The 27,360-nt window shown below is 35.2% G+C and overlaps 1 protein-coding gene and 2 long non-coding RNA genes across 4 annotated transcripts; 1 reads left to right on the plus strand and 2 right to left on the minus strand.

Moving 5' to 3' along the window:
• Positions 1-1,258: 1,258 nt before the first annotated feature.
• LOC120265920 lies at positions 1,259-7,999 on the minus strand. Of its 2 annotated transcripts, XR_005537805.1 has the most exons (4): positions 7,972-7,999; positions 7,636-7,857; positions 3,325-4,369; positions 2,286-2,996 (listed from the first exon to the last, which is right to left on the minus strand). It is a non-coding gene; the product is annotated as an uncharacterized LOC120265920 (long non-coding RNA). The 2 variants fall into 2 exon arrangements; XR_005537804.1 differs by lacking the exons at positions 2,286-2,996; positions 3,325-4,369 and adding an exon at positions 1,259-1,716.
• Positions 8,000-8,255: 256 nt separating this feature from the next.
• On the minus strand, positions 8,256-13,962 carry LOC120265921. Its single transcript, XR_005537806.1, has 3 exons — positions 13,798-13,962; positions 12,594-12,739; positions 8,256-8,384 (listed from the first exon to the last, which is right to left on the minus strand). It is a non-coding gene; the product is annotated as an uncharacterized LOC120265921 (long non-coding RNA).
• Positions 13,963-20,208: 6,246 nt separating this feature from the next.
• On the plus strand, positions 20,209-24,476 carry LOC120265579 (quinone oxidoreductase-like protein 2 homolog). Its single transcript, XM_039273516.1, has 6 exons — positions 20,209-20,642; positions 22,133-22,241; positions 22,622-22,713; positions 22,814-23,072; positions 23,497-23,640; positions 24,250-24,476. Exons 1-6 carry the CDS (start codon positions 20,299-20,301, stop codon positions 24,343-24,345), a joined length of 1,044 nt encoding a protein of 347 aa, XP_039129450.1. The 5' UTR covers positions 20,209-20,298; the 3' UTR covers positions 24,346-24,476.
• Positions 24,477-27,360: the final 2,884 nt, after the last annotated feature.

Here is a 27,360-nt window from a genome sequence, read left to right on the forward strand (position 1 = left end):
CCGTAGTCTATTTCTTATATTCGATTGTTAGCATCACACTTTTATACTGTTTCTTACAGATAATCGTGCTCGAGAATGGAAAGGTGGTAGAACTCAGGGTCCGCGTGAAACTCCTCAATGTCAAGGGCAGGAGAAGATATCGAGAGGCTTTTGAATCAACAGACCAACATAATGATGCGGTAATACAGTTTCAGTAGTACTTAAGCAGTGGGCTCATCAGGACCCAACAAATGATGCGATGCTATGGTGCTACCAATTTAATTTCGCTGCGCATAAAGTTCAATTGCTAAAGTTCAATGCCTACAAAAGACAACTTTCGCCTCAAATTTTCTTCTCTTGTATACATATGTATGTACACACACAGATGAAAAAGTAGGTGTATACAATGTGTTCAAAGAGTTATTTTTCCTGTCGTTGGAATGTGTGGAACAGTAAGCTTCAGTACACTATACAAGTTGCATGTACGAGATTTGTAACATACACATTGCTTGCTTATTGTATGGACAGACTTTGTGATGTGCCTGTGAGAACTAGTTACCCTAAACAAGTTTTGCGCGCTGAATTTTGATACACATTCCATCTGTATATACTTACTTGTACCTTTCTTTGCGCAAATGAAATGTCTTATGCTGCATCAATTTAGTTTCAGAGAGTATGTTGTAATTAACATCCAGTCTTGTTCTCATTCAATTATGTGTTGGGTTGATATTGATGTTCAGGTCTCTGACCATTGTTAACCACCAAAATAGTTCAACCTGCTAATGCGCATACATATATAAAGATCAGAAATTGTTCTCCAGTTTAATCCCAACAAAAATTCAATTCTTTTTATTGCATTAGTGAATAACCTTGAGTTTTTCAACCTTTGAACATATATCTTACTAAATTAGTAATAAAACAACATGATTCATAGGTGGTAGCCAAACTGAATGCCCATCGATGTGGCTTATCAAACATACAAAATATTGATCGCAATGATTAAATCATCTGTTAATATAAAAGCTTCTCTGGTTACAAAAAAGAAAAACCAACACTAGATTATTTTTAGCTACCAGACTTGAACGATCTCCTGAATTGAAAAATCTTTTGTGAAATCATTTCACATTCTTGATGCCTGAAATCATTTCACATTCCTTTGTGAAATCATTAGGTCTTTGTAAAAGATAAAATGGAATATGATCATTGCCTGAAAAATTAAGAATCTTGATGCAATCAAAACATAAAGGAGATCCCTAAACTTCAATTTTCAACAAATAATAAGAAAACCAAATTTCTAATGGTTTCACAATTTCCTGAATTGAAAAATCTTTTGTGAAATCATTTCACATTCTTATGCAAAACTCAAAAAATACATCCCAAATTATCAGATCTAGTTTGCCATCAGCCGGGCGTGATTCTTTAGAGAATTTCTAATATGCAATATTTATTTAATTACAAGGTAAAATCAAATAGCTAAGAAGTATAACAAAAATGTCATGCACATTATTTATCATGCTTATAAAATATTATGATATTGCATTCCTTTCTATTTTCATCATCACTGCAAGAATTTCACCAGGACCATCATATTGAAATGAAGATCACAAAAACAACCATTCAACAAAAAGCTTAGGCTGAGGATCAAAAACTGAGCTCATGAAGTTTTTAAATTCACACTCGCAATGCAGTCTCCCTTATGTGCACGACCACAAGGATGACAAATTTCTCTCCTTAAACCTGCAACATTAATACATCAAGACAATGTAAATTAGTCAGTGTATCGATACAGCTCTTGTTCTCTAAAAATTAAAATTTTTCGGGAAAAAAAATTGGGGGCAAAACTGACTTCTAGCATCAAAACCAAATTTCTAATCATCTAACAATTTCCCAAATTGAAAAAACTTCTGCGAGATCATTTCACATTCTCATACATAACTCAAAAAATACATCCCAAATTATCACATCTAGTTTGTCATAAGCTGATCCCCCATATTTACTTAAGCACAAGGTAAATCCTAATAGCCAAGAAGTAAAAGAAAAATAACATGCACATTATTGAATTGCGCTTATAAAATACTATGAGAATTTAACACTACAAGAATTTCACACTTGTTATTTTGATGTAGCCCCTCATATTGAAATGAAGATCACAAAAAACAACCAATCAACTAAAAACTTAGGTTGAGGATCAAAAACTGGGCTTTCATTAAAACAAACACATGGAGTTTCAAAACTCACACTCTCAATGCAATCCCTGTAAAGTGCATGAACAATGAGGATGAAAAATTCTCTTCTCATACCCGCAATATTAATACATCAAGAAAATTTTGATTAGTCAGTGCGTCTATATGGCTCTTGTTCTCTAAAAATTAAGGCATGCCAGAAGACAAAAAAGCAAAAAAGACTTCTAGCATCACAATGGCCAATGACACCAAAATCACAAACACAACTAACAAAAAGTGTGAGAAGAATTGGAATTGATTTCTTAATTATTGGAGTACAATGGGCAGCACATATATACACACATTAACCCTAAATTAATCCCACAATTTATGGGATCCAAACAAATCAGAAAATTATTCCAACAAATCAGAAAAATCATCCTAATTTTGAGTAACTACCAAAAAAACTTCTAGCATCACAATGGCTAATGACGCCAAAATCACAAACACAGCTATATGTAAAAATGAAAAATACCTACAAAGCACCAAAAAAAGTATCTTCCTGAGATAAAATTAATACCCAATTCAAAGCAGTTTTACCAGACTTGCAAATTAATCATTCACATAATCAAATTGGTAACTGAAAAGGAAACAAGATTTGTAAAACTCTAAATGAGGGATGGCCAAGGTGATGATGATAAAGCCAAATTTTTCCTTTGTTAGAGGAAGAACGGTTGGTTATTAGAGAATAAGGTAGACTGCCGCCCCAGTTAATGTTCGATCGGGATGATATGCCAAGGTAGTAGAGGCCGTCCTTTCTTTAGCAAGTCCAATCATCCTCCCCGAATCCTCATCCTAAAATACACAACAATCATGATGAAAAATCACATTACATCTTGAATCTTTGGTAAATTTTTGGATAGAGATAAGATTGGTAGACAAAGTTGGAACATGAAGAACATTTTTTAAGGCGAGTGATGAATTTATTCTAATATCTCCTACACCAGCCACGGTTATTAAGGAACCATTGCTGTGGCAATTTTTCCATTACTTGGACATGGGGTGTAATTTAGGAAGAAACTAGGTGAGTTGGTCATATGGTCAGTTGCACCTGAGTCCATGACCCAAGAGTTGATAAAGGTGTTTTCCAAGACATTCAACCCAATAGAAAAAGGAGACTCACCTGAAGACACCAAGGAACAAGTACCCGAGGATTTTTCCAGGCTATTGATGAGAGTCTTCAATCTTTCAATGTCTTCTTGGTTGAATCCACTAGATTCTTATGGAAATGTTGTTGTTTCTTGAATTGCAGCAACATTTGCATTTCTAGCCTTTGTTTGTTCCTCTCTTGGTGCCCATTCACGACTTGGTGGCTTGCCATGGAGTTTCCAACACCTATCCCTGGTATGCCATTACTTTTTACAATAACTGCACCACAAGTTATCATGGTTTTGAGGTCGTCCTTGTCCTGACTCCCCATTTTCTGAATTTTTGTTCTTCATTGCTTCTCTGGTGAGATTGCTATCACCATCTGCCACCATGACCGAGACATCATTACTCGGGGAATCAAGCATTAGTCCCCTTCTACTTTCCTCACTCCGGATTATTGCAACAACTTCATTAAAGCAGGGAATTTCTGGTTTTCCAAGAATTTGAATCCTAACTTGATCAAACTCATGATTGAGTCCTACAAGAAAATCTTAGATCCGGTCTTGTTCAATGAATTCTTTGAGAATTGCAGCATCATCTGGACATTTAGTTTTAATCACCCTATAGTGATCGAGCTCCTGCCAAAGAAACTTCAATTGATTTGTATATTCTGTAACATTCTTGTTCCCTTGCTTTGCAGCCATTGTTTTCACCTTCACATCATAAACTTGGGCAGCATCCTTTGCCTTGGAGTAGGTTTGTTGAATTGCATCCCAAATCTTTTGCGGTTGACAAAAACATGCACGTATCGCTGATTTATGGGATTGAGTTCCATAGCCACGCCATAATCATTGAGTCTTCATCCCATGCTTCAAAAAGTGGATCATTCCTATCCGGTCCAAGCCCTATGATGTGGCTGATTTTTCCTCTGCCTTTGAGAATGGTTTAAACCAATTAAGACCACTTCAGATAATTCCTTCAATTAAGTCGATATGCTGCCTGAATACTCTGAAGTTCTCCTTAGTGCTGTGACCGAACAGATTCTTCCAATTGATTCAAAACATAAGATTCAGACGTCTCTGATATTGCCATGAATTCAATTAGAATTTGGAAAACAAAAAACAAGTCTGTGATGAAGGACTTGTTAGAAGAGAAACTGCAGCAATGAAGACTGCTCGAAGAAGAAAAAAGAATCCAAAGAAAAAAGAGAAACCGCAACAATGAAGGCTGCTCGAAGAAGAAAAAAGAATCCCAAGAAAGAAGAGAAGAACCTAAAGCTCTGATACCATAACAAAAAATGATACCATAACAAAAAGTGTGAGAAGAATTGGAATTGATTTCTTAATTTTTGGAGTACAATGGGCAGCACATATATACACACATTAACCCTAAATTAATCCCACAATTTATGGGATCCAAACAAATCAGAAAATTATTCTAACAAATCAGAAAAATCATCCTAATTTTGAGCAACTACCAAAAAAACTTCTAGCATCACAATGGCTAATGACGCCAAAATCACAAACACAGCTATATGTAAAAATGAAAAAAATACCTACAAAGCACCAAAAAAAGTATCTTCCCGAGATAAAAATTAATACCCAATTCAAAGCGGTTTTACCGGACTTTGCAAATTAACCATTCACATAATCAAATTGGTAGCTGAAAAAGGTCGACAATGAAAAAAATAATTTGAAGCACTTTCAAACGAAAATAGAATTTGATTTCAAGAGCCTCACTTTCACTGAGAATGCCATAAATATTTTTCGAACTAACATCTTCTATTAAGTCGAGTAATTTATTCTTGCCTTTTTCTTCTTGTCGATTTTAACAACACGCTCCCACGCAGTAATAGTGACGATGAACTTGGTGAGTGCTTTCTATTTTGAGAGCTGCCATTTTCATCCTTACTTGTTAAATCCGCAAAGACGATAACCTTGGCCTAGACGGCGCAAAAGCCAATAACTTGGTTCAGAGAGACTCGCTCCGTTCAGGATCCCTTTCTGAAACGCGCTCCGTTCAGGATCCCTTTCTGAAATGCGGATACTGATTCCAAGGTATGATCTGCTCTTCTTTCACCAAGCAAAGAATTATTTAAATTTTTTCTAAATCTCCTTCTCTTTCTTTCAGATGCCTTATCAAATCGATGTGCTTAACATCGCATAAGCAAGATCCCAATTGCTAAAGCACTTTCATATTCCATTTGCGACTGAAAAAGCATTTGATTCGATTATGTTGTCGTAGAAAGGGTTTCTTGCTACATAGATCAGGACTATCTGTTGATCCATCTTTCTCGTTTTCCGATTTGGTTCAAATCTTAGGTATTGTTTTAGGGGAAAAACAGTTATGCTGTTTTTATGATCACTTGACAAAAAAAATCATAATATTGAAGCATGTGAATCTACTATTATTTTCGCAGTAAACAAGCTCTGATCTTCTTTTCTAATTTCTTGTTTGCCAATTTCTCATGGTAAATTTATTTGTTGAGCAGCATTCTTTTCAAATGTTTGATTCAAACATCCCCCAAGGCTAATAAACTAACAGATCTGCAGAATAGTTCAATTGTTTAGGCTGCCAATGTCTAAACTTTTATAGAGGGAAATGATGCATGCTAAATCTAACACTACTTATTATGATTTCATACAGTTATCCTTCTTTAAAAAGTGAAGGTTGCTTAAGTTTCAATAGTTGTCCTACAACAATCATTTTTTTTCGTTGAAAGGAAAAGGAAATTAGGGATGGCTGCAAGGGATAAGCGGAAAAACATCTGCCTAATGGACACAGAGAGAACTGATACGAAAGGAAGAAGAAATTTGATCAACCAATGGATACCAATCCTGAATTAAAAGCATCGAGAAGCAAACAAGCCAAAAGCGTGGCAGAAAGAAGAATATCAAACAAATCTATAAGGTGAAAAGTTAATCTAGTGATCCATTTTTGCACTAAAATGATCACAACTCTCACTTGCCAACTGGATTAGACAATGGTTTGTGTAAATTCAGTAGTAATTCATGATTTTTTAGCAAAGATTTCTAAACATTTTTTCTCTATGCAATTTGATTTGGTTGTCATAGCACATTCGACAGTTGAATCAGGTTGCATGCAATAGTCTAGAATGGTTTCCGTGCCCAAGTTTCATTTCTGCTTCTCTCTTTCATATCCATGTTGACTCCATATAATTCCTGATTGTGCGCAACCAGTTGCATAAATTTAGTTAGCATAGTAGGTTGGCTTATGCAAGCATGAACCAAATTGGGGCTGGAGCAATACAAGCAAACATTAGCGGGGTGTCTTTTGGACACATAATAGGTTTTTCTTTTCATGTTTATCTTCTTTCCCTCAACATGTGCCAATGGTTTGAGAAAGTTACATGCTTCTTGCAATGGCCATATGTTTAACTTTATTCAAAACAATTGCTTAAATATTTCAGTTAAGAAGTATGCCTCTATACATGGCCAGAATAACCAATAATCTAGTATTATTCACCTTGAACATTTCAGAACATTTAGCCATACATGCCAGTTATGGAGACCTAAGGGCCAGCTTTCTTCAAATAAGGTGATGCTTATATAACGCATGCATGGACCCTAGTGTTGAAATGTTTTCCTTAACATGTGTGGAAATAAAACAGGATTCAAGCAAACATGGAAATGCACAACTAATTTCTTAGTCAGAGACCTTCAAGGTTGCATATGTTATGGCAGAGAAAGCATGTAATGAAATCACTGTCTTTGCCGTATGTATCAGGAAGGGTCAAATTATAATCAAGTTCACGATAAAGCAGGAACGAGCAAAGACACTCGAGATGAAGTGGAAGAAAACAATGCAGCACCAGATGGAGTTGGACCAAACAGTGAAGGACCAGAAGGAGCTGAACCAAATAACAAGGAACCAGATAGCGGTAGAATGCCCAATCAAGAAGAAATTGGAGCTAGGCCAACAAATGAAGGTGATATCTGATTATAGGATTCAATAAATTGACATTATATCTGGCATTGTTCCATTCTAGTTAACTACGAAGGAGTAAAATAACTTTCCCTTCCCCAGATAAATCATCAATATACACACCCTTGATTTCCCAGAACCCAACTGAGAGGTTAATCACATACATTCTCGATGTTTTAGAAATGTAAGTATATACTCACAGTGATGGCCCTTATGAATTTTCTATCTAAATAGTTGAGCATGAGAAGATCATGATTGCTCTTAAACAGTTTTAAGGTCCTGAAAATAGTATGCAAATATTTCAAAGATAATTCATGGTTTTTACTGGTTGCAGAAAAGATGAGCATGAACTGTTCTCAATGCCAGAAAACCTCGAGGTCGGTTGTCAGACAATACTTACGCAATTCAATACAAATGTCAACACTCCAAGCACTGCTAACGCGCTATCACTTCTTTCCTATTTAGGCTTATGATTTGGGGAAAAGCATAGATGTACCAGGAGACTTGGCAACCCTCAGGCAAAAGCATAGAGATGGAATGTACCAGTCTCTGGAGGAATTCAAGGTTCGTTCGCCTTTCTATTGGTTCTGATCTTCCTCTTTGAAATTGTATGATTTCATACCTAAAACAGAAATAAAAATTTAAATTCTTATTCTTGAATCCATGAATGCAGAAAGATGTTTTGAATGTGTTCAACAAGGCATTAGAATCCAACGCCCCAGACACCATCCCTTACCAAGAGGTGAGATCAACCTGAAATAGGGGTTCCTCATCTTGTTGATGCAAAGGTTTGCAAACTAACTGTTCAATCCCTTAACATCAGAGATTGACTGCTTGCTCTTGCAGGCGAAATCTCTTCAAGATCAGAGCCAATCAGATCTTCAGATATCTGAGATCCAACCCGCTCTATGCAGAGAAGGAACTTGCAAACTGGCATCAAAAGTATTTCAAGTATAAGAAGAAGCCAGCGAAATTTGAAAAAAGTCCAGGAATTTTTTTAAAGTTGAAATTTTTAGAATCTAGGTTGCGCCCCAGAGCTGCCAGCAACATGAAGCAGAAAAACGCTGTCAATGATGATGCATCAAACAGAAGAGCACAATCATCGAGGACCAAAAAGAATCCCAAGCAAAGGGTTGGTAGTTCCAAGACCTATGGTAAAAAAACTGGCGTGATTTTTTATGGTAAGAAGGAAGTATCCCACAGGAAACCATACCATTCATGAGTATTTCCAATATAATTTCACAAGCTGAAAGGAAAAAATTAAAGGCATTATATATCATATATCATTTCTGTCGAGCATTCTTTGTTGAACAATTGTTTATTCTGTTCTTTTCATCTTTAAAATCTGTAAGCACATTATAGGGCCTGTTTCCAAGTTTTGAAAAAGGCATATCTACCAAAAAAAAGTTTCAAGAAGGTATTTTATTCGGTTTTCATAGAACATATGCTTTTTATATTCCTGTTAGTACTATCTCATTCAAATTCACAGTAGCTAAAACATAACTTTTGGAAGTGTTCCTATTATTCAGACGATGAATTTAGAAGACCAAATATTTTCCATTATTCGCAGATCCTCAAGATTTTGAGCAGTCCAACTCTCCAATAGAAGACAGAAGAAACACATATAAGCCTGAGAACAATTCATTTGATGAAATAGCTTCAATGGCCTTTCAACCCATGAAACTCGTTCGTGTAAGTTGTATTTGTCACATCTATATTGCTCTTACCACCATTCCAATTTCCAGTGTTACTCTTCAAATTGTTTGTAATAGATTGTCAGGTATGTATCATGCTGCTCTCTATGTATTCAGTTGCAACTATAAAACATGTCTCAAGCTTAATGAAACCAACCACTCAATAGTAAAGCCTATTACATTTATAAGTTATCTGCAGCAAGATGACACAACAGTACCAAATTACCAATGTCTTGTACGAACTTTAAATTCTCACTGAATCTAATTTTTTAAATTCCATCACTTTCTCATATCACGCATGATTAACTGAATACCTGCTTCTAATTGTTGGTGTTTAAGATATGCATCACTCTAAATCACTGACAACAGTCATTCTTTCTTCAGCAAAATTGCTCTCATAGCTATGAGGAGAGCCTGAGGAAATTTGTCAAGGATGCAGGTCCTGTGGCTAAGTTGTTGGTGGAGAAAAAAATTCAGGAACTTGCAGAACAAACCCAGGCTTATCAAGCATCTAAATATGAAGAATTCTCCAAACCTCAAATGATTTCCCAAATGCCTCAAATCGGTGACTGGTCCAAGAGCAACAAATTAAATGCTGATCCAACCAACATTTCACTGCTGACAGAATCATACCTCCAAGGAAACAGTGCTTCTCCACTGCAAAGCAATAGCTATGCTGCAATGTTTGATTCAACCCTTTCCGTTGCATCTGCAACAAACTATTTCAACATGTGCAGCTCAGAATATCCCCCTCCTGATAATAGCTTTGCTGAAAATTTAAATTCTGTTCAAGGAGCCAGCTGTGAACCGCACACTGATGATCTGGTTAATTGGTTCTCTAAGATTGGAACACCTGAATTCTTACAAGGCAGCATTTCCAACATGGAAACAAGTTCAATGGGAGCTTCTGAAAGTGCTTTAGGAGTGAATTCTCAGCTGCTTTATGGAGAAGGTAGCCAAGCTGTGTATCCAAACTTTGCTAGCTCAGTTACCGCAGGTTTAATGACACATACAAATAGGAGTTCTGAGCTGAAACAACCTGAATTCTCGCAAAACGCCATGTTCAACATGGCACCAAGTTCACAAGGACATCTCGAGACTGATCTTGGACTAAATTTACAACTGTTTTCTGGTGAAAGGGTGCAGGGTCGATACCCAGGTTATGCTAGCTCAGTTACCGCAGGTTTAATGACACATACAAATAGGAGCTCTGAGCTGAAACAACCTGAATTCTCGCAAAACGCCACATTCAACATGGCACCAAGTTCACAAGGACATCTCGAGACTGATCTTGGACTAAATTTACAACTGTTTTCAGGTGAAAGGGTGCAGGGTCGATACCCAGGTTATTCTAGCTCAGTTACTGCAGGTTTAATGACACATACAAATATGAGCTCTGATCTGAAACAACCTGAATTCTTGCAAAACACCATGTTCAACATGGCACCAAGTTCACAAGGACATCTCGACACTGATCTTGGACTAAATTTACAACTGTTTTCTGGTGAAAGGGTGCAGGGTCGACATCCAGGTTATGCTAGCTCAGTTGCTGCTGATTCAATGACACAGATAAATAGAAGCTCTGATCTGAAACTACCTGAATACTCATCAAGCAGCATTTTCAGCGTGGCACCAAGTTCAAGGGAAGCTCTTTTAGGAGGCAATGCACAACTACTTTATGGCAAAGGGAAACAAGTTGCATATCCAAGCAATGACACCACAACTAATGCCGGTTTCATGGCACAGAATGACAGTAGCTTTGATATGACACAACTTGAATATTGGCTTGGCAACATTTTCAATAGGGCACAGAGTTCGACGGGAACTCTTGAGAGTATTTTCGGAGGTAATTCACAACTGCTTTCTGGCAAAGGGAATCAAGCTGTATATCGAAGCAATGCAAGCTCAAGTACTGCTCATGCAATGACACAGACAATTAGTAGCTCTGAGCCGAAAGAACCTGCACCACAAACAGCCTTCAACTTGCCATATCTGCAAGCACAGCTTGGCCAGTGGAACCCGCCAGGACAACAGCCATTTTCTGGCTTTGAAGGAAGTCGGCCATCAAGTCCAGTGGGGGAATTTTCAGGCGTGGCAAGCTTCGACGAACATGCAAACCCAAGTTACCTGCCTGGACCAACCAAGGATGCTTGAGACCTGCTAGGTCCACACTGGAGGCCTAGCAATGGGTAGGTTTATCTATTAATAAAGTTTTATATTCCGTATATCAGTTAATCATAAACAAGGAGTTCAACCTATGTTTACATAACTAGAGAGACTATGAAGCTTCTCATCAGCATGTAATTATTAAGGATTGAGGCATTGCCTGTAAGCTATGTTTACATGTCTAGAGAGACTATGAAGCTTCTCCTTAGTATGTAATCTAAATGGTCTGAAACATTCCATGCAACTTGGTTTTACATGGCTAGAGAGACTATGAAGCTTCTCCTCTGCATGCATTTGTCAAGTTTAAAATATTCTGTGCAAACTATATTTACATGACTAGAGAAACTATGAAGCTTCTTCTCATCATGTAATTTGTAAGATTTGAATTATTTTGCGCAACCAATGTTTACATGACCAGAGAGGCTATGAATTTTCAGCATATGATTTTTCAGGTTTGAAATGTTGTGTGCAACCTATGTTTGCATTGTCGGAGAAACTGTGAAGCTTCTCCTCAACACATGGTTTGTCAGGTCTGAAACATTGTGCTCAAACATTGTGATCAAACCAATGGTGGCATGATTAGAGAGGTTACTCAGCATGTGATTTTTCAGGTTTGAAATATTGTGTGCAACCTATGTTTGCATGCCTAGAGAGACTATGTAGTTTCTCCTCAGCATGTGGTTTGTCAGGTTTGAAACATTGTGTGCAAACCTATCTTTGCATGACTGGAAGGACTATGCAGTTTCTCCTCAGCATGTGATTTGTCAGGTTTGAAACATTGTGTGCAAAACCTATCTTCGCATGACTAGAAAGAGTAAGTTTCTCCTCAGCACACAGTTTGTCAGGTTTGAAACATTGTGTGCAACCCATCTTTGCATGACTAGAGAGGCTACGAAGCTTCTTCTTCTCAGAATGTGTTTGTCTGGTCTGAAATATTGTGTGAAACCCATGTTTATATAATTGGAGAGGCTATTTAGTTTCTCTCAACATGTTATTTTTCAGGTTTGAAATATAATGTGCAACTATTTTTGCATGACTAGAAAGACATGTAGTTTCTCCTCAACATGGTGTTTGTCAAGTTTGAAACATTGCATGCAACCTATCTTTGCATGACAAGAGGGGGTGAAGCTTCTTCTCAGCATGCTATTTGTCAGGTTTGAAATATTGCCAGCAGCCTATGTTTACATGATTAGAGAGGCTATCAACCTTCTCCCACCACATGGTTTGTCAGGTTTGAAATATTGTGTACAGCCTATCTTTAAAAGCTAGAGGCACAACAAAGCTTCTACTCAGAAGGTAATTTATAAGTTCGAAACATTGTGCATTCTATGTTTACATGAGCAAAGAGGCAATGAAGCTTCCCCTAAGCATGTAATATATAGTCTCCCATAAAAGCTTCTAAACAAAGAATCCACTCCTATGACAATCAAATGCATCACAAATGAATGAACCAACAAAAGAACAAACTTTCCACTCACTCTAACAACAGAACACACACCTGAGAGTAGACACACAAAAGCCCTGCCAAACACTGGGAGTTCACCATGATAGTCACATCATCGCTTTCTCGGAAAAGTTTCCTCTAATCTCTCCTCCATAGCAACTTAATCAAATGCTTGGCCTATAAATTGTGCACATCCTGTTCTGTAAAGATGGGAATTTGGAATAAAAAACAAACAGCTCAAGTATTTAGGCTATAAATTGTGGGCATTCTATTCAGCAGCAACTGGATAAGATTTTGTGATCATCAATAACAACACGCTAAAAAAATCAAAAGAAAAGGAAACATTCTTCCAAACTAATCCTTACAGAACTAGGACAGTATCTAGTTTCTCTAACTGGTCTTCACAGAAATAGGATGCCCTGAATACATTAAATGTTAGCTAATCAATAAGATGAAAATTTCCTAAGTTCTCAAAATCAACCTGATTCCAAATTGAACGAAGGAAAGAGGGACTTCGAAGGAAAGTAAGTTGATCAAGTGTTTGGCATGTAAATTGTGTGCAAGCTATTGTGCAGCAACTGGATAAGATTTCATGGTTGTCGACAACAACAATCACAAAATCAAAAGAAAGGAAAAATTCTTTGAACTAATGCTTGCAAAACTAAGATTATATCTAGCTTCTCCGGCCAGACTAAATGATAGTTAATCAATAAAGGGGAAACTTTTGTCTGTTCCCAAAAATGAACCCAATCCAAACTTCACAAAAAGAAGATAGCGAACTCTCTCTCTCTCTCTCTCTCGAACAACAACAATAGACTTAAAACAGAGGAGGAGAGAGGGGGCTTGAGGACAAGAAGCAGCTTTGTCTCCCTCCTAACAAAACACAGCCATAGAAAACCCATGATTTCAGCCCCAACTAAGAGCAATCATAAAAATCTCATCCAATTATCCACAAAATGACATCCTATGATGTGGAACAAGGAGATATGCTTGTTCACCTCAAACCCAACCCAAAATTCCAACTTTCTTAGGCTTCATGAAACCTTTCCCGCATGAATACAACTAAATCTACATCTAACAATTCCTACGCCAGTAGAAAGACAAAATCACAGCATAAGACAAAATTCTTCATAAAAACCAAAACTTTATCATCTAAACAACCAATCCAACATCAAATCCACGCGAAAAAGATCATAAATGTTCATCCACTGATTATTCTATGAATCACACCAAGAGAAACGAGATAAAGAAGAAGTACCAGCTCATGGATGGATCATAAATGTAGTGAAGGAGAGGTATTGAACTGCTGGATCTTGATAGAAAGACAAGGTACAAGATAGAAACAAATGAATGAAGGCCTTTCACTCATTCTCTTGCCCATTCTCTTATTTAGTATATTACAAAACCTTCCCTTTATTATTATTATTATTATTATTATTATTATTATTAGTTTAAAAATAATAAGCAACCACTAAACTAATGAGATAAGAAGGCCTCCTCTGAACGAAATGCATTATAAAATTATAAACTATATATATATATATATGTATATATTGGGGAGTTTCCAGAAATCATGGCTGTAGGCCACTTGCATGTATAATTTTATAAATTAATTTTTTAAATTTTAAATATTTATTTAAAAAATAAATAGAAGACAAGATGCATGAATCATATTAAATATTTTTAAAATATTGTATGTGTGCGTGTATATATTGGGGAGTTTCCAGAAATCATGGCTGTAGGCCACTTGCCTGGATAATTTTATAAATTAATTTTTAATTTTTAAATATTTATTTAAAAAATAAATAGAAGACAAGATGCATGAATCATATTAAATATTTTTAAAATATTGTATGTGTGCGTGTATATATTGGGGAGTCTCCAGAAATCATGGTTGTAGGCCACTTGCATGTATAATTTTATAAATTAATTTTTAAAAAAATTAAATATTTATTAAAAAAATAAATAGAAGATAAGATGCATGTGTAAGTGCAACTCCAACCCATCTGTATATATGGCGTTTTTAAGCAAATTTGGCGCAGAATTTGGTCCAATCCAGCGCCAAATTCTGCGCCAAATTTGCAGAAGCGCACCACTGTAGCAGCGCTATTTTTTTATTTTATTATTTTTTCTGTTTTCATTTTGAATTTTTTTTTCAGTTTTATTTTTTGTTTTTTTTATTTTTCAGTTTTATTTTTTTGTTAATTATTTTTTATTTTTTTAGATTATTATTTATCTTTTTTTATCCTTTTTGATTTTTTTGTTTTTAATTTTTCAGTTTATAATTTTTTTCAGTTTATTATTTATTTATTTTTATTATTTTATAATTTTTAGTTTTAATTTTTCAGTTTATATCTTTTTTATTTATTTTTTTATTTTTATAAAAATTTATATTTATAATTTATATTTCAATTTAATTAAATAATTTATAATTTAAGTTTGTATTTTTTTCAATTAATAAAAAAATAAAAATTAACAAAAATAATACATGAAATATAACTTCATTAAAAATAACAAAAATTACACGAACAATAAAATAAAAAAACATAAAAAATAGTCATAACATAGATTATCGTCGATAGCAATAATGTGTTATTTTCACTGATGGTGCTTGTTTGTATGTTATGTTTTTATTAAGTAATTAATGTAATGTAATGTTTGTATTTATATTTGTAGTTTATCAATCAAATTTTATATTTAATAAATATTTATAAAAAATTATAAAAATAAAATTTATATTTTAAAATAATATAATATTTAAATTCAATGGTTAAAAGTGAAAAAATTAAAGATGATTAAATTTATTACTAGTATGAATATAAAAGTGTGAAGTAAGAAGAATATTCTTAGAATATTCTATTTTAGAGTTAAAAATAGAGATGATGGTTGGAGAATTTTTTACTGTAGCAGCTGTATTTTTGTGTATTGAAGCGCCAAATATAGAGTTTTGGGTTGGAGATGGCCTAAGGAAATGTGAGAGCACGTTATAATTCTCATTAGAATAACAACCCAATAAATAAATACATGAATATGTAAGAGTATGTATATATGAGCAAGAAGATATAAGGTATATACATATGCATTATACATAAAGGTATATTACTCTAACACACCCCTTCAAACTCACAGTAGATCATAAACCGAGAATTTGTCAACTATGAATTGAAATCGAGCGACATTATGTGCTTTAGTGAAAAAATCAGTAAGCTACTGTGTAGAAGCAACATACGGAAGAAGAATACTGCCAGCATGATAATGATGGCGAACAGAGTGCAGAGAGACCTCAATATGCTTTGTGCACTCATGAAACACAAGATTTGTAGCAATTTTGATGGTACTTTGATTATTACAATAGATAGGAGTGGTGGCAGATGTGATGATACCAAAATCTATTAAAATCTGACACAATCAAAGAACTTCCTTAGCAGTGGAGGGCATAACATCATCCTCAGCCTCAACAGTGGAAGAGCAACAGTGGATTGATTCTTGCTTTTCCAAGAGATAAGTGAATCTCCAAGGAAAATGTATAAACTAGTGGTAGATCTCTAATCAGTAGCATCACATATCCAATCAGCATAATAGTATGCTACCAACTCAAGAGAGGACGTGGCAGAAAAAAGTAGAGATTGAGTGATAGTGTCACGGAGGTATCAAAGAACTTGTAGAAGTATAGCATAATAAGTAGATTAGGGAGCACTGACAAACTGGCTAAGAAAACAAATAACATACACAATATCTAGCCAAGTGATGGTCAAATAAACAAGAGCCCACAAGTGCTCGATAGCGGGTATGATCAGTCAACAGCTCACCGTCAGAAGAGGAGAGATGATGATGCAACTCAATATGTGTGGAGGCAGTGCGGAGATCGGTAATGCCAGCTTGTCAAAAAATATTAAAAATGTACTTTTGTTGAGACACCAAGTAACATAAACGAGAATAAGCGACCTCAAGACCTAGAATATAACGAATGGGTCCAAGGTCTTTCATCTGAAACTCAGTGTGTAACCGCTGTTTCAGAGTAAGAATAGTATTAGCATTAGTACCAGAAATGACCATATCGTCAACATAAAAAGAAAACGAATAGTAAGGCCTTAAGGAGTCTGCCGAGTAAAGAGAGCATAATCATGAGAGCTCTCGGTGAAACCAAGAGCATGAACCACACTGTGAAAAAGCTCAAACCAGGCACGAGAAGCCTGTTTGAGTCCATAAATAGGCCGACAAAGATGACAAAAATGTTGGGAAGGATGAGAGAAACCAGGAGAAGGAGTCATATAAACATCCTCAGAAAAATCTCCATGTAAGAAGGCATTGGTTACATCTAACTGATGAAGTAGCCATTGACGAGTCACTGCAATAGTGAAAAAAAGACGCACAGTAGTCAACTTGGCCATAGGAGTAAATGTCTCCTCATAGTCAATGCCATACTCCTAAGTAAAACCATAAGCAACAAGACGTGCCTTGTGGCGCTCAATACTACCATTAGCTCAAGTCTTGACCCAATAGACCCATCGACAACTAATAGGAGTAACACTAGAAGGAAGTGAAACAAGCTCCCATGTATGCATGCGCTGAAAGGCATCGAGTTCCTTTGTCATAGTCTACTGCCAATAAGGTGACTCATAGCCTCATGATAAGACTGCGGCTCAGAATGGTGGTGAATAGTAGTAAAGAAGGCCTAGAACTCTTGGGAGTAAGTAGAGGAAAGAGAAATTACATACCAAGTAGGAGGATGGCGAATACAGTTTGGGTAACAAAGGGAGACATCAGGAGCATCTTTCGGAAAGGATGAGCCGGTGGGGAGAGGAGGCAAATCACCAAAATCATCAATGCACCCAGAGGATGGAGGAACAGAAGAGGTTTCAGTTGAGACTGTGGGAGGGGGCACTAAATTAGCAGTGATGGTGAAATTTGAAATGATTACAAAAGGTAGGGAAGGGGGCGCACTAAAGGAAGACTGAAGAAAAGAAAGATTTGAAGGAGATGAAGAAAAGTAGGGTGTATCTTTAAGAAAGGTTAGATGATGGGAAATATGAAGACGATGAGATAAAGGATCATAGCAGTGATAGTGTGATGTTAGTATGAAACTAAGTGGCTGTCTCTACTAATTGATGTCGGCCAATGGGATGTTACTATAAAGCCAAGTGGTTGTCTCCACTAATTGATGTTGGCAAATTTGATTGAAGTAAAACCAACCAATGGGATCACACCGGACGTTGTCCCATTGGTATCACCAACAGGAAGTAAGAGCTCAATCAGCTCAAAAGGGGAGAATGCAAGGATGTGCAATATAGTTGAAGGAATTTCATGCAATGATGTATAATGGCTTGAGTTATGATGCTTGTGTTAAGCTGATTGCACAGTACTCTTTAACAGTGTTGTAGGAAGGTTGGAGGGGGAAAGGGGGGCTGATACTTGTCGGTTGAGGCGCTGGTGCGGCTCGGAAGCTATGAAGGAGGACATGAGTGGTGGTATGCGAAGGTTAACAAGTTTTTTTTATTTAAGAGAAAAAATGGGTTTGGATGTTGTTGGCGAGGTAGTCATGGGGGCAAAGCAGAAGCTTCAGATCCAGCAAAGAAATGATGACACCGATGAAAGAGGGATAGTTCTAGCAAAGATGTGACAACTCCGGCGAAAGAGAGACGAAACCGGCGAAGTAGCCATAAATCCGACGAAAGATGGACAGATTTGACAAGAGGCCAGATAGCCGGAGTTTTATCGAAAAATCGCCGAAAATTACCTTCTCTGATACCATGAAAGAAAATGTGAGAGAAGAAGTTATAATTCTTAATGGAGTAACAACTAGCCGTGGATATGGGCCAGGCTGAGTCGGGTCTGGGTTGGGCTAGACTCAAAAATACAACACATATATCCGAGTTGGGCTGGGCTGGGCCATGTTCAGGCCAAATTGTTTTGGTCCAAACCCGGCCCATTTGATTGTCATTAGGCCCAAGCCCAGCCCAACCCAACCCAAGAAATAATTGTTTGAATGTCAGTCCTCAAACAGAAAAACAAATACAAAATTAGATGAAAACATGCACACATTCCTATACATTTTATATATTAAAAAAATCAAAATCAGAGGCTAAAAAGTTGCCTAATTTTGACTATTTTCAAACCTATTATATATATATATATATATATATATATATATTATAAATAATATATTATATATATTATTTATTTATTCGGGTCGGGTCAGACTAAAATTCATTTGACCCAAATTCAGCCCGAAATTTAATCGGGCTAAAACATTTGAGCCCAACCCGGTTCTTTGGGCCAACTTTCCAAACCCAGACCCTGTATTTTTTGTGCTGGGCTCGGGCCAGCCCATGGGTCACCCGGCCCATATCCACCCCTAGTAACAACCAAATAAATAGATACATGAGTATGTAAGAGTATGTATAAACATTAAAAATATAAGATATATACATATACGTTATACATAAAGGTATATTACTCCAACTAGGGGTGAGCAAAACCGGATACCCGATTTGGTTTTTAAAATCGGATCGGATATCCGATTTTTTAGATCGGCAAAAACTCGACCCGTATCTGGCCGGTGTAAACCAATACTAAAATTCGGGTACCCGATTTAAACGGATATCGAATATCCGGATCCAAATTTAAGTTTTATCTATCCCATGAATTTATTTTATATAATAAAATTACATAAAAAAACAAATATGAAAAACTTATAACTTATAAAGAGCATTAAATTCTTATATTGTTTTCCCCACAATAAAAGTCATAACAAAAAATAATAAATAGTTTTATCAATCTTAGTCATTACACAAAAAAAAACATTCAAATAATTTCTGAAGCATTAATAATGATCACTGGTTGCTAGAGAGAACAGATTTGGATTGAAACTAGAGAAAAAAGGTTGAGGGGGTGATGGCTATTGGGGACTGAGAGACAGAAATTTGGATTTTTTTTTTCTTTTTATTTTTAACCCGGTATAATTGAAATTTATTAATATATATAACTATATAACTATATAACTATATTACTCTTTAAGTTATTAGATTAGACATTTGGATATTTTTTTTGAAACCCTCATAAAATTTAAATTTATTAATATATATATATATAAATATATAAATAGTTTAGATGAGGGATTTGAATTTTTTTTTATTTTTTTAGACCATATAATATTATTTTATATCTAAAAAATTCGGATTGGTACCCGATCGATATCCAAAAAATTCGGATAAAAAAAGAATCAGATACCGAATCATCGGACAAATCGGATCATCGGATCCAGATTTTTTCTCACCCCTACCTCTAACAGCATGAATCATATTAAATATTTAAACAATATTAAAAAAATAAATGGAATATATATAAATAGAATATATATATATATATATATACATCATCTCGCGGACGTCCCTCGAGATGATGTCTGACTAATTTTAATAGGGTTGAGCAGCATGATTGATTCGATTATTGTCTTTGAGATTGATTGGATGATTCGATTAAATCATCGCAGTATCTCATTTTTTCTTGTGTTTATAAATAATGCAGCGATATTCGTTTCATAGAACGATGTCGCAGCATTGGATTGAAATCGCCCATATCAAAGATTACAAATCTGTGAACGTGGGCAGACGATGCATCCTCTATATATATATATATATATATATATATATATATCAGGGGAAAATTTTGGAAATTTCGATTACGTTGACTTTTCTTGGCTGGGAAAAACAAGTCCAAATCTTTGAACTAGTTCCATGAATTCCTCTCACTCTCGCTAATGGAAGCCCTGCTCTGCGAGAAGCTCGGAGATCCGGTGGTGCCGATCACCTCGCCGGCGTCGCCGATCACCTTGGCGAAGACCCACCCTATCCCTTCCCTCACCTCGCCGACCTCCGTCCGTGTCCGAGTCCATGCGACAAGCTTGAACTATGCAAACTACCTCCAGATACTTGGGAAGTACCAGGAGAAGCCCCCGCTTCCTTTCATCCCTGGCTCGGATTATTCTGGTGTTGTTGAAACCGTCGGAGAAGCGGTCTCGCGATTCAAGGTCGGTGATCGTGTCTGCTCCGTCGCCGGTCTCGGATCGTTCGCTGAGTTTATTGTTGATGATGAGAAGGATCTGTGAGTATATTTGGTTTGATTTCCTGTTCATTTGGTTGTTCAATTTATGAATTTATGCTGATTTACTGTGGAATTTTATAGGATTTTTGGTTCAATAAATGTGGATTTTTTTTAAAAAAATATTAAATTTAGGGTTTAGCTTTAGCTAGCAATTCCAATTGCTTGTTTTATTGAATTGACTGAAGAACGCGGTCTGGCAGGACTGTATTAATTATGAAATTAGTGAATCAGAGGCTCTGTTCATGGGAGGACGTTTATGTTGCTGAATAATGCTACTAGGAAATGTTACGAATCCCTAAAGCCTAACAAAGGAACGAGTGTTACTTGCTAATACCAGTAAACCAAGCTGTACATGGAGAAAATGCAGAGAGAGTCAGAGTAAGAAAGCTAGCAAGTTGGGCAGGATTGTGATGAGCTCTTTCAATGGTGAAGGCTTAATAGATAATGCAAGTAAATCTAATTTTTTTGAAGAGAAGAAAAATATAGGAGTCATTAATGTATAGTCCTTGCTCACAACTGAACATGCATAGTGCCGGTTGTTTGGACACATGTCAAAGAACATTGAAAGTCAAATAAAACCAAAATGACAAAAAGATATAAGTCATATGCTTGTTATTTGCAGTCAACACACAAGCAAGCCATCGGCCTGCCAAGATCTTAGAGGTGGGGTACCCACATTCGAAATGTTAAATGATGTTTTGGTCCCTATCCAGCATGGTACTATAAGTTCCCCTAGTAGAAGTGTGCTCTTTCAAAATCCAAATGAAAATTTTCTCCCGAGTAGGCTACATTAAAAGAAAGACACTTGCTCCTCTTCAAATGTTTATTATTTCCCCCAATATATAATGCAAATGTAGGCAAGATCAGATCCTCGTAAAGAGCAGATATACCAAGGATATTTTCATCTGATTTTGAATTCAATGAATACAGAACTTGCTAGTTTTTTTGCCTTGTTGAACTTATAGATTAGAAAGGTTGTGTTGGATCAACCTATGGAGACTTTTCTTTTCCTTTTTTTTGGTAAGATAATGTTTGTTAGGAAAATAAAGAAATTATAGCACCAGTATTGGTCTACATGCATGAAATATAGGTCATCGGCCAATCACTTGTGAATTGGATTGTTTAAATTTGGTAGGTTTCTCAACCGATTTGGTCACATGATCTGTGATTGTTGTCATAAGGTTTATGGATGATGAAACCTGTTATATCATAATTTGATCCTGAGCAGGCAAATTTCACTTAATTGTACTAGTAGTTGTGTTCCATGAGAGAAAGTGATTAAGAAATATCCCTCGGAGGCTCAAACCACCCTTCTTTGTAGTTTTCGTGATTCATCTTTTTGTGTAAGTGGAAGAAATTTATGATATATTTCACTAAACTGATGTACATTGTGTTCTGCATGCTAAAATATGGACACTTATTTCATTAGAATTTAGTATATGGCTCTATTTTGACCTGGTAATTTTTGTCTTCTTGATGCTTGGAAAAAGACTTCTAGTGCCTGAAGGATGTGATTTGCTTGCTGCTGGTGCACTTCCTGTTGCATTTGGTACTTCTCATGTAGCCCTTGTTCATAGAGCGCAACTCAAAGTTGGTCAGGTATTAACCCATGTTTCTTTTGTATTTTCCTGTATCAAAAATTGATATGTTCGGTAATGCTGTTTGACTTTCCTTTTAACTATATTCCTCTATTAAACAATGAGGCATAACTTATTAGCTTTCCAAATGCAGACAATTATAACATTCCTTTGTTACTATTGCCACTTAGTAACTGTTATTATAAACTTTTAATTGCTTTATTTTGTTATTTAACATATAAAGCTCAGGGTTGGAAGAAAAAAGGAATTAGCCTGGTTGAAAGTGTGAATTGTAGGCTTTGTGGAAAGCCCTGAACTTATTCATACATATGGCATTTGCTTTTAATGACTAACCTTAATGTTTTTAATGGATTGGTATTTGTTATTAAAACAAAATTGCAGGTTTTGCTTGTTCTTGGTGCAGCAGGAGGTGTCGGTCTCTCAGCTGTGCAGATAGGAAAAGTTTGCGGAGCAGTGGTCATAGCTGCTGCTAGGTTTCTATCTAGAGCGCCAAACTTCTAGTTGTTATACGTTTGTTTTAACTGTGTGTATTTATTTGTAGAATAAACCCCTTGGCTGTATTCTGAATTTCAGGGGAGCTGAGAAAGTGCAGCTTCTGGAGTCATTAGGAGTTGATCATGTTGTTGATTTGAGCAAGGGAAATGTCATAGAAAGTGTAAAGAAATTCCTGAAGATGAGAAATCTCAAAGGAGTAGATGTCCTATATGATCCAGTAGGCGGGAAGCTCACAAAAGAAAGTCTCAAGCTTCTCAATTGGGGAGCAAGTATTCTAGTCATCGGGTTTGCAAGTGGTGAAGTTCCAGTGATCCCGGCAAATATTGCCCTTGTCAAGGTACTGCAGAAAGGATTTTGTTTCCCCATTGGATGCACATGATCTCTTTTCTTTGATCTCATACATTTTTATTCTATACCTGTATATAAATATAGGGTACTACTGTAATCTAGCTTATTCAGGTAATATTTTCTTATCTCCTCTCCAGATCCATTTAGGGGCCTTTCAACTGACAAGAAAGCCTTGTTCTTGCAAAACCTTGCCCTTCCCTGTCTTTGATCTTTGAATGGCAAAAACACAATCATCCTCCAGTAGTGAACATAACCCAACCACAGTTGCTTCAGTTCCTGTGTCTTTCTGGATTTCATTAATTTGGTTAGATATCATTTATACATATTTTACTTTGTTTCGCACTTGTATCTGCAGAGTATTTTACAGGTATAGTTTGTATTGACCTCTTCTTTTATGTTAAAACATATTTCAGAATTGGACTATTCATGGACTGTATTGGGGTAGTCACAAAATCCATCAGCCTCATGTTCTGGAGGATTCTCTTAAAGAGCTGCTCTCTTGGCTATCGAAAGGCTTGATTAAAGTTCACATATCTCATAAGTATAGTCTTCATGAGGTCAGTAACTTTTCCCAATACAAATTCATGGCTTCCACTAAGTTCTACTAAAGCTTTCGACGCACATTCATTAGCTTTCACTGAGCATCACCAAGTTGAGTGTTTCATATAAGGCATGTGCATTCTCTTGTTCATTGCAAAAAATACAGTTGCATGTCTTAGGGCTTTCTCAGCCTTGTCTATTTCTGTGCGTTGCATTACTAAGTTACTGTTTAAATTTCAAATGATGACGTCTCTCCTTATAACATATGTTATCTTGAGGAGGAAAGTAATGAGTGCATCGATACGCCTTGTATTTTCTTGTTTTCTGTCAAAAATACATTTTTCACCTTTGTCTATTTCCACGCATTACTTTTCTATTTAAATATTTGTCTCTTTTTCCAAACTTTTGTTGGAGATAGCATGTAACAAAATGAAAAGTAAAAACGCATGGGATTTGTTCTTCGTTTAATGCTCTTGATGTCGTATTTTATGCAAACTCAGCTTGTGACCAGAAGAGATGAATCTATCTAGCTAAAACTTATAAAGATAATGACTAATTAGCATTCCATGCATTAAAGTGTAATCCTGAACGAACATTTACTATGTTTTGATCATCTTATATAACAGGCGAATCTTGCTTTTACCGCAATTAAAGAAAGGAAAGCAATAGGAAAAGTTATGATTGTCGTCGAGAAATCCTCTGGAGCAAGAGCAAAACTCTAATCTCTGAATCTTGAATAAGTGGCAGTTATTCCTCAAGTGTTCTCTTGTAATATTAATATATTATGAAACACTGAAATAGTTGAAATAAGATATCTGTTCTAATTATCTGACAATGCTGCCATTCTTCTTAATTTAACTTTGTCTTTTGTTTTAAATGCTTCAATATATATTTTGGTCTAGCATTGCCATTATGTCTTCAAAAAACAAGAAGAATGCATGTTCTTATCAAGTAGTATTTTCCCAGAGAACTGAACTTCAGCCTTGTGTGTGTACATATGTATTATGCCCTTCCCTTGTGAAAAAAAACACACACACACACACATACACAAAGGAAAGCAACAAGTTCATTAGTAATTTGATGAATTAATGATAGTATTTTCATGCAAGTTATTATTATTAAAATTTGCATTAGTTTAGAGGTACCTTTCATCCTGAGTAATGTTATTGTTATTGACTTGCTTTTTTTCTCAATTGATTTGCATCTGTTTGTCTAATTGAAATAAAATCATGAGTTTAAAATAAATTATTACATTTGACAATTTCACTAACATTGAAATAAAGAAAATAAAAGATAGATAAGCCACAAAGAATGCAGACAAACCAATAAAGAAAAAAAATTATAATAAAAGAAATTTAACAAAACCTTTCTTACATCTTGTCCGCATTCTTGGTGGTTTATCTATTTCTTCCTTTGGTTTTATAGATCTATTTTAATGTTGCTGGGTAATCTAAAATTTATAAAAATTATATTATATTTTAAAATTATAGTTATTTAAAATATGATTTAATAAAATGTATAGTTGCTTAATTTATTAGAAGTTGTAAAAATACATAAAATATAGAAAAATAAATTAAAAAAATAATATTTAATGTTTCATAAGTCTTTTAAATGATGAAGTAAAAAAAAAACCTCTAAAATAGAATAAAACGAGTATATATATATATATATATATATATATATATTATTTATTTATAATAATGTCACAAGCACTCACCAGTCTCACCTCAACCACCACCTCTCACTGAAGAAAGAAACTCTCACTCAAGGAAAGAAAAGAGTTGATTATCATCCTCCTATTGCAAAAGTGGTTTTTTTTTTTTCAATATTCCAATGTTTTCTCCCCTTTTTCTAATTTTTTTAATGAACTCCATTATCCACTTTATTTATAAGAAAAATCTTTCTATACAGTTTCTTCCATGCCCATCTTTTACTTCAACATATTAAAAAGTGACAAAAAAAAACCCCAAAGAAATTCTCCTCAGTGAGTGTGCCAGCCTGTTGACATAAAGGTTTCAACAGATGTACTCTAACCCAGGCAAATGCAAGAAGAAACACACCTTTTGAAATGGTTGGAACTTTTTTTTTTATTCTTCTTTTTAATTTACTTCTTCTTCATGTTTTCTGTAGAAAAAAACATTGGCAAGCTCTCCTTTTCTTGGTACTGTTCCTTAACCTTGTGAAGTGTGATTTTGAATGCATTACTTGATGTTTCAAAGTGAGTTGCATTTTCTCAACTAATGACTTGAACAGTGATAATTAAATTGTTATTTTTTTTTCATAACATTGTTGGATTCCCACCATCTGATAATGACAGTGCTAAAGATGATGTTAATTACAGTTATTTTATATTAACTAGAAAAAATAAAGAAAATATTAACAGAATATTAATGTTTAGAAAGATATACTTTATGATATATATGTTGGAGAATAATTAAAAGTTGTTAGTCAATATCTTTGTTTGTTATTCGTTCAATAAATTGTGGAATCCTATCAGTTTGTTTTAGCCTATATATCTAGTGATGTTTTGATATTTATGCAAGGACATTCATATAAATAAAAATTATTCTTCTTTATTATTATTTTTTTTTCTCAAAATTCCAACAATATATTGGTACTCATTTTAGTGTAGTCATTTACCTTGCATCATCAGAGTGCAAGGAGGAAGCAACAACTTCATATATATATATATATATATATATATATATGATAGAGATGAAGTGGCCAACTAGTTAAAACGTCATATTGTTACATTATGAAAAGCTCTTTTTCTCCCCTCAATATATAGTTCAATTAGATTGACTCAACAACCTTCCTTCAATTACCTTGTATCACATGGAGTGAAACTGTGGACCATTTACTCATGAATTACCAATAAGCTTCTATAATTTGGGTGCAATTCTCCATGTCCTTCAGTACTCCCAATATTCCTTTCAATCTTACAGATTTGGTTCTACCGAGCTAGCACTTCAAGTTTAGATGGTCTTAGGGTCTCCTTCATCCATATAATTTTTCGGAATATTTAGCTCAAAAGAAACAACCGAATTTTCACTTGCACATCCCTTTCTTACATTTTAAAAATCTGCAAAATTAATCATTTGCTAATCTCCTGGATTCATTCAGTTTTTGGTGGCCAAAAAAGTCAAGATTGGAGAAGTTCTTCTATTGATATGAAGAAGTCTCAGCTTTGCTAGCCCACTAGCTAGCAGCTGGAGCACAGTAATTCTTGAAGTGTTCTTAGAGCTCATTGGTTGTGTCTATTATTATGTTTTGTTTTTTCATACTTTTCCTCTTCCCTCTTTTTTAATTATAGTTTAGTTTTTGTTCGCTTCCAAGTATGTGCGACTTGTTGTATAAGTCTTTCTCTTTTTTAATAAATTGTGATTTATCTAAAAACCTACCTTGTACTTGTGAATCACCAGACAATGCAACCAATTACAAAAGCAAGATATTTATATATAAATATTATATATATATATATACACACACATGTTCTAGCTATTGGTTATTGGTTAAGTTTTCTTTTGCTTTAATTATTGAATTATTATTCTTTGCTTATAGTATAGCCCATTGCATGCAACAAACACATAAAATGAATAAACCTTCTCTAAATAGCAAAGCCTTCACTCATCAAAGAATCCATAATTGGCAAGCAAATGTTACTCACTTTGAAACCCCCTGAACCAAATCCAAGATATTTTTACTGTCCTTTAAAACTAATTACCACTGTATATAAC

Source organism: Dioscorea cayenensis, chromosome 7 (assembly GCF_009730915.1).
Source record: "Dioscorea cayenensis subsp. rotundata cultivar TDr96_F1 chromosome 7, TDr96_F1_v2_PseudoChromosome.rev07_lg8_w22 25.fasta, whole genome shotgun sequence".
Taxonomy (NCBI): Eukaryota; Viridiplantae; Streptophyta; class Magnoliopsida; order Dioscoreales; family Dioscoreaceae; genus Dioscorea; species Dioscorea cayenensis.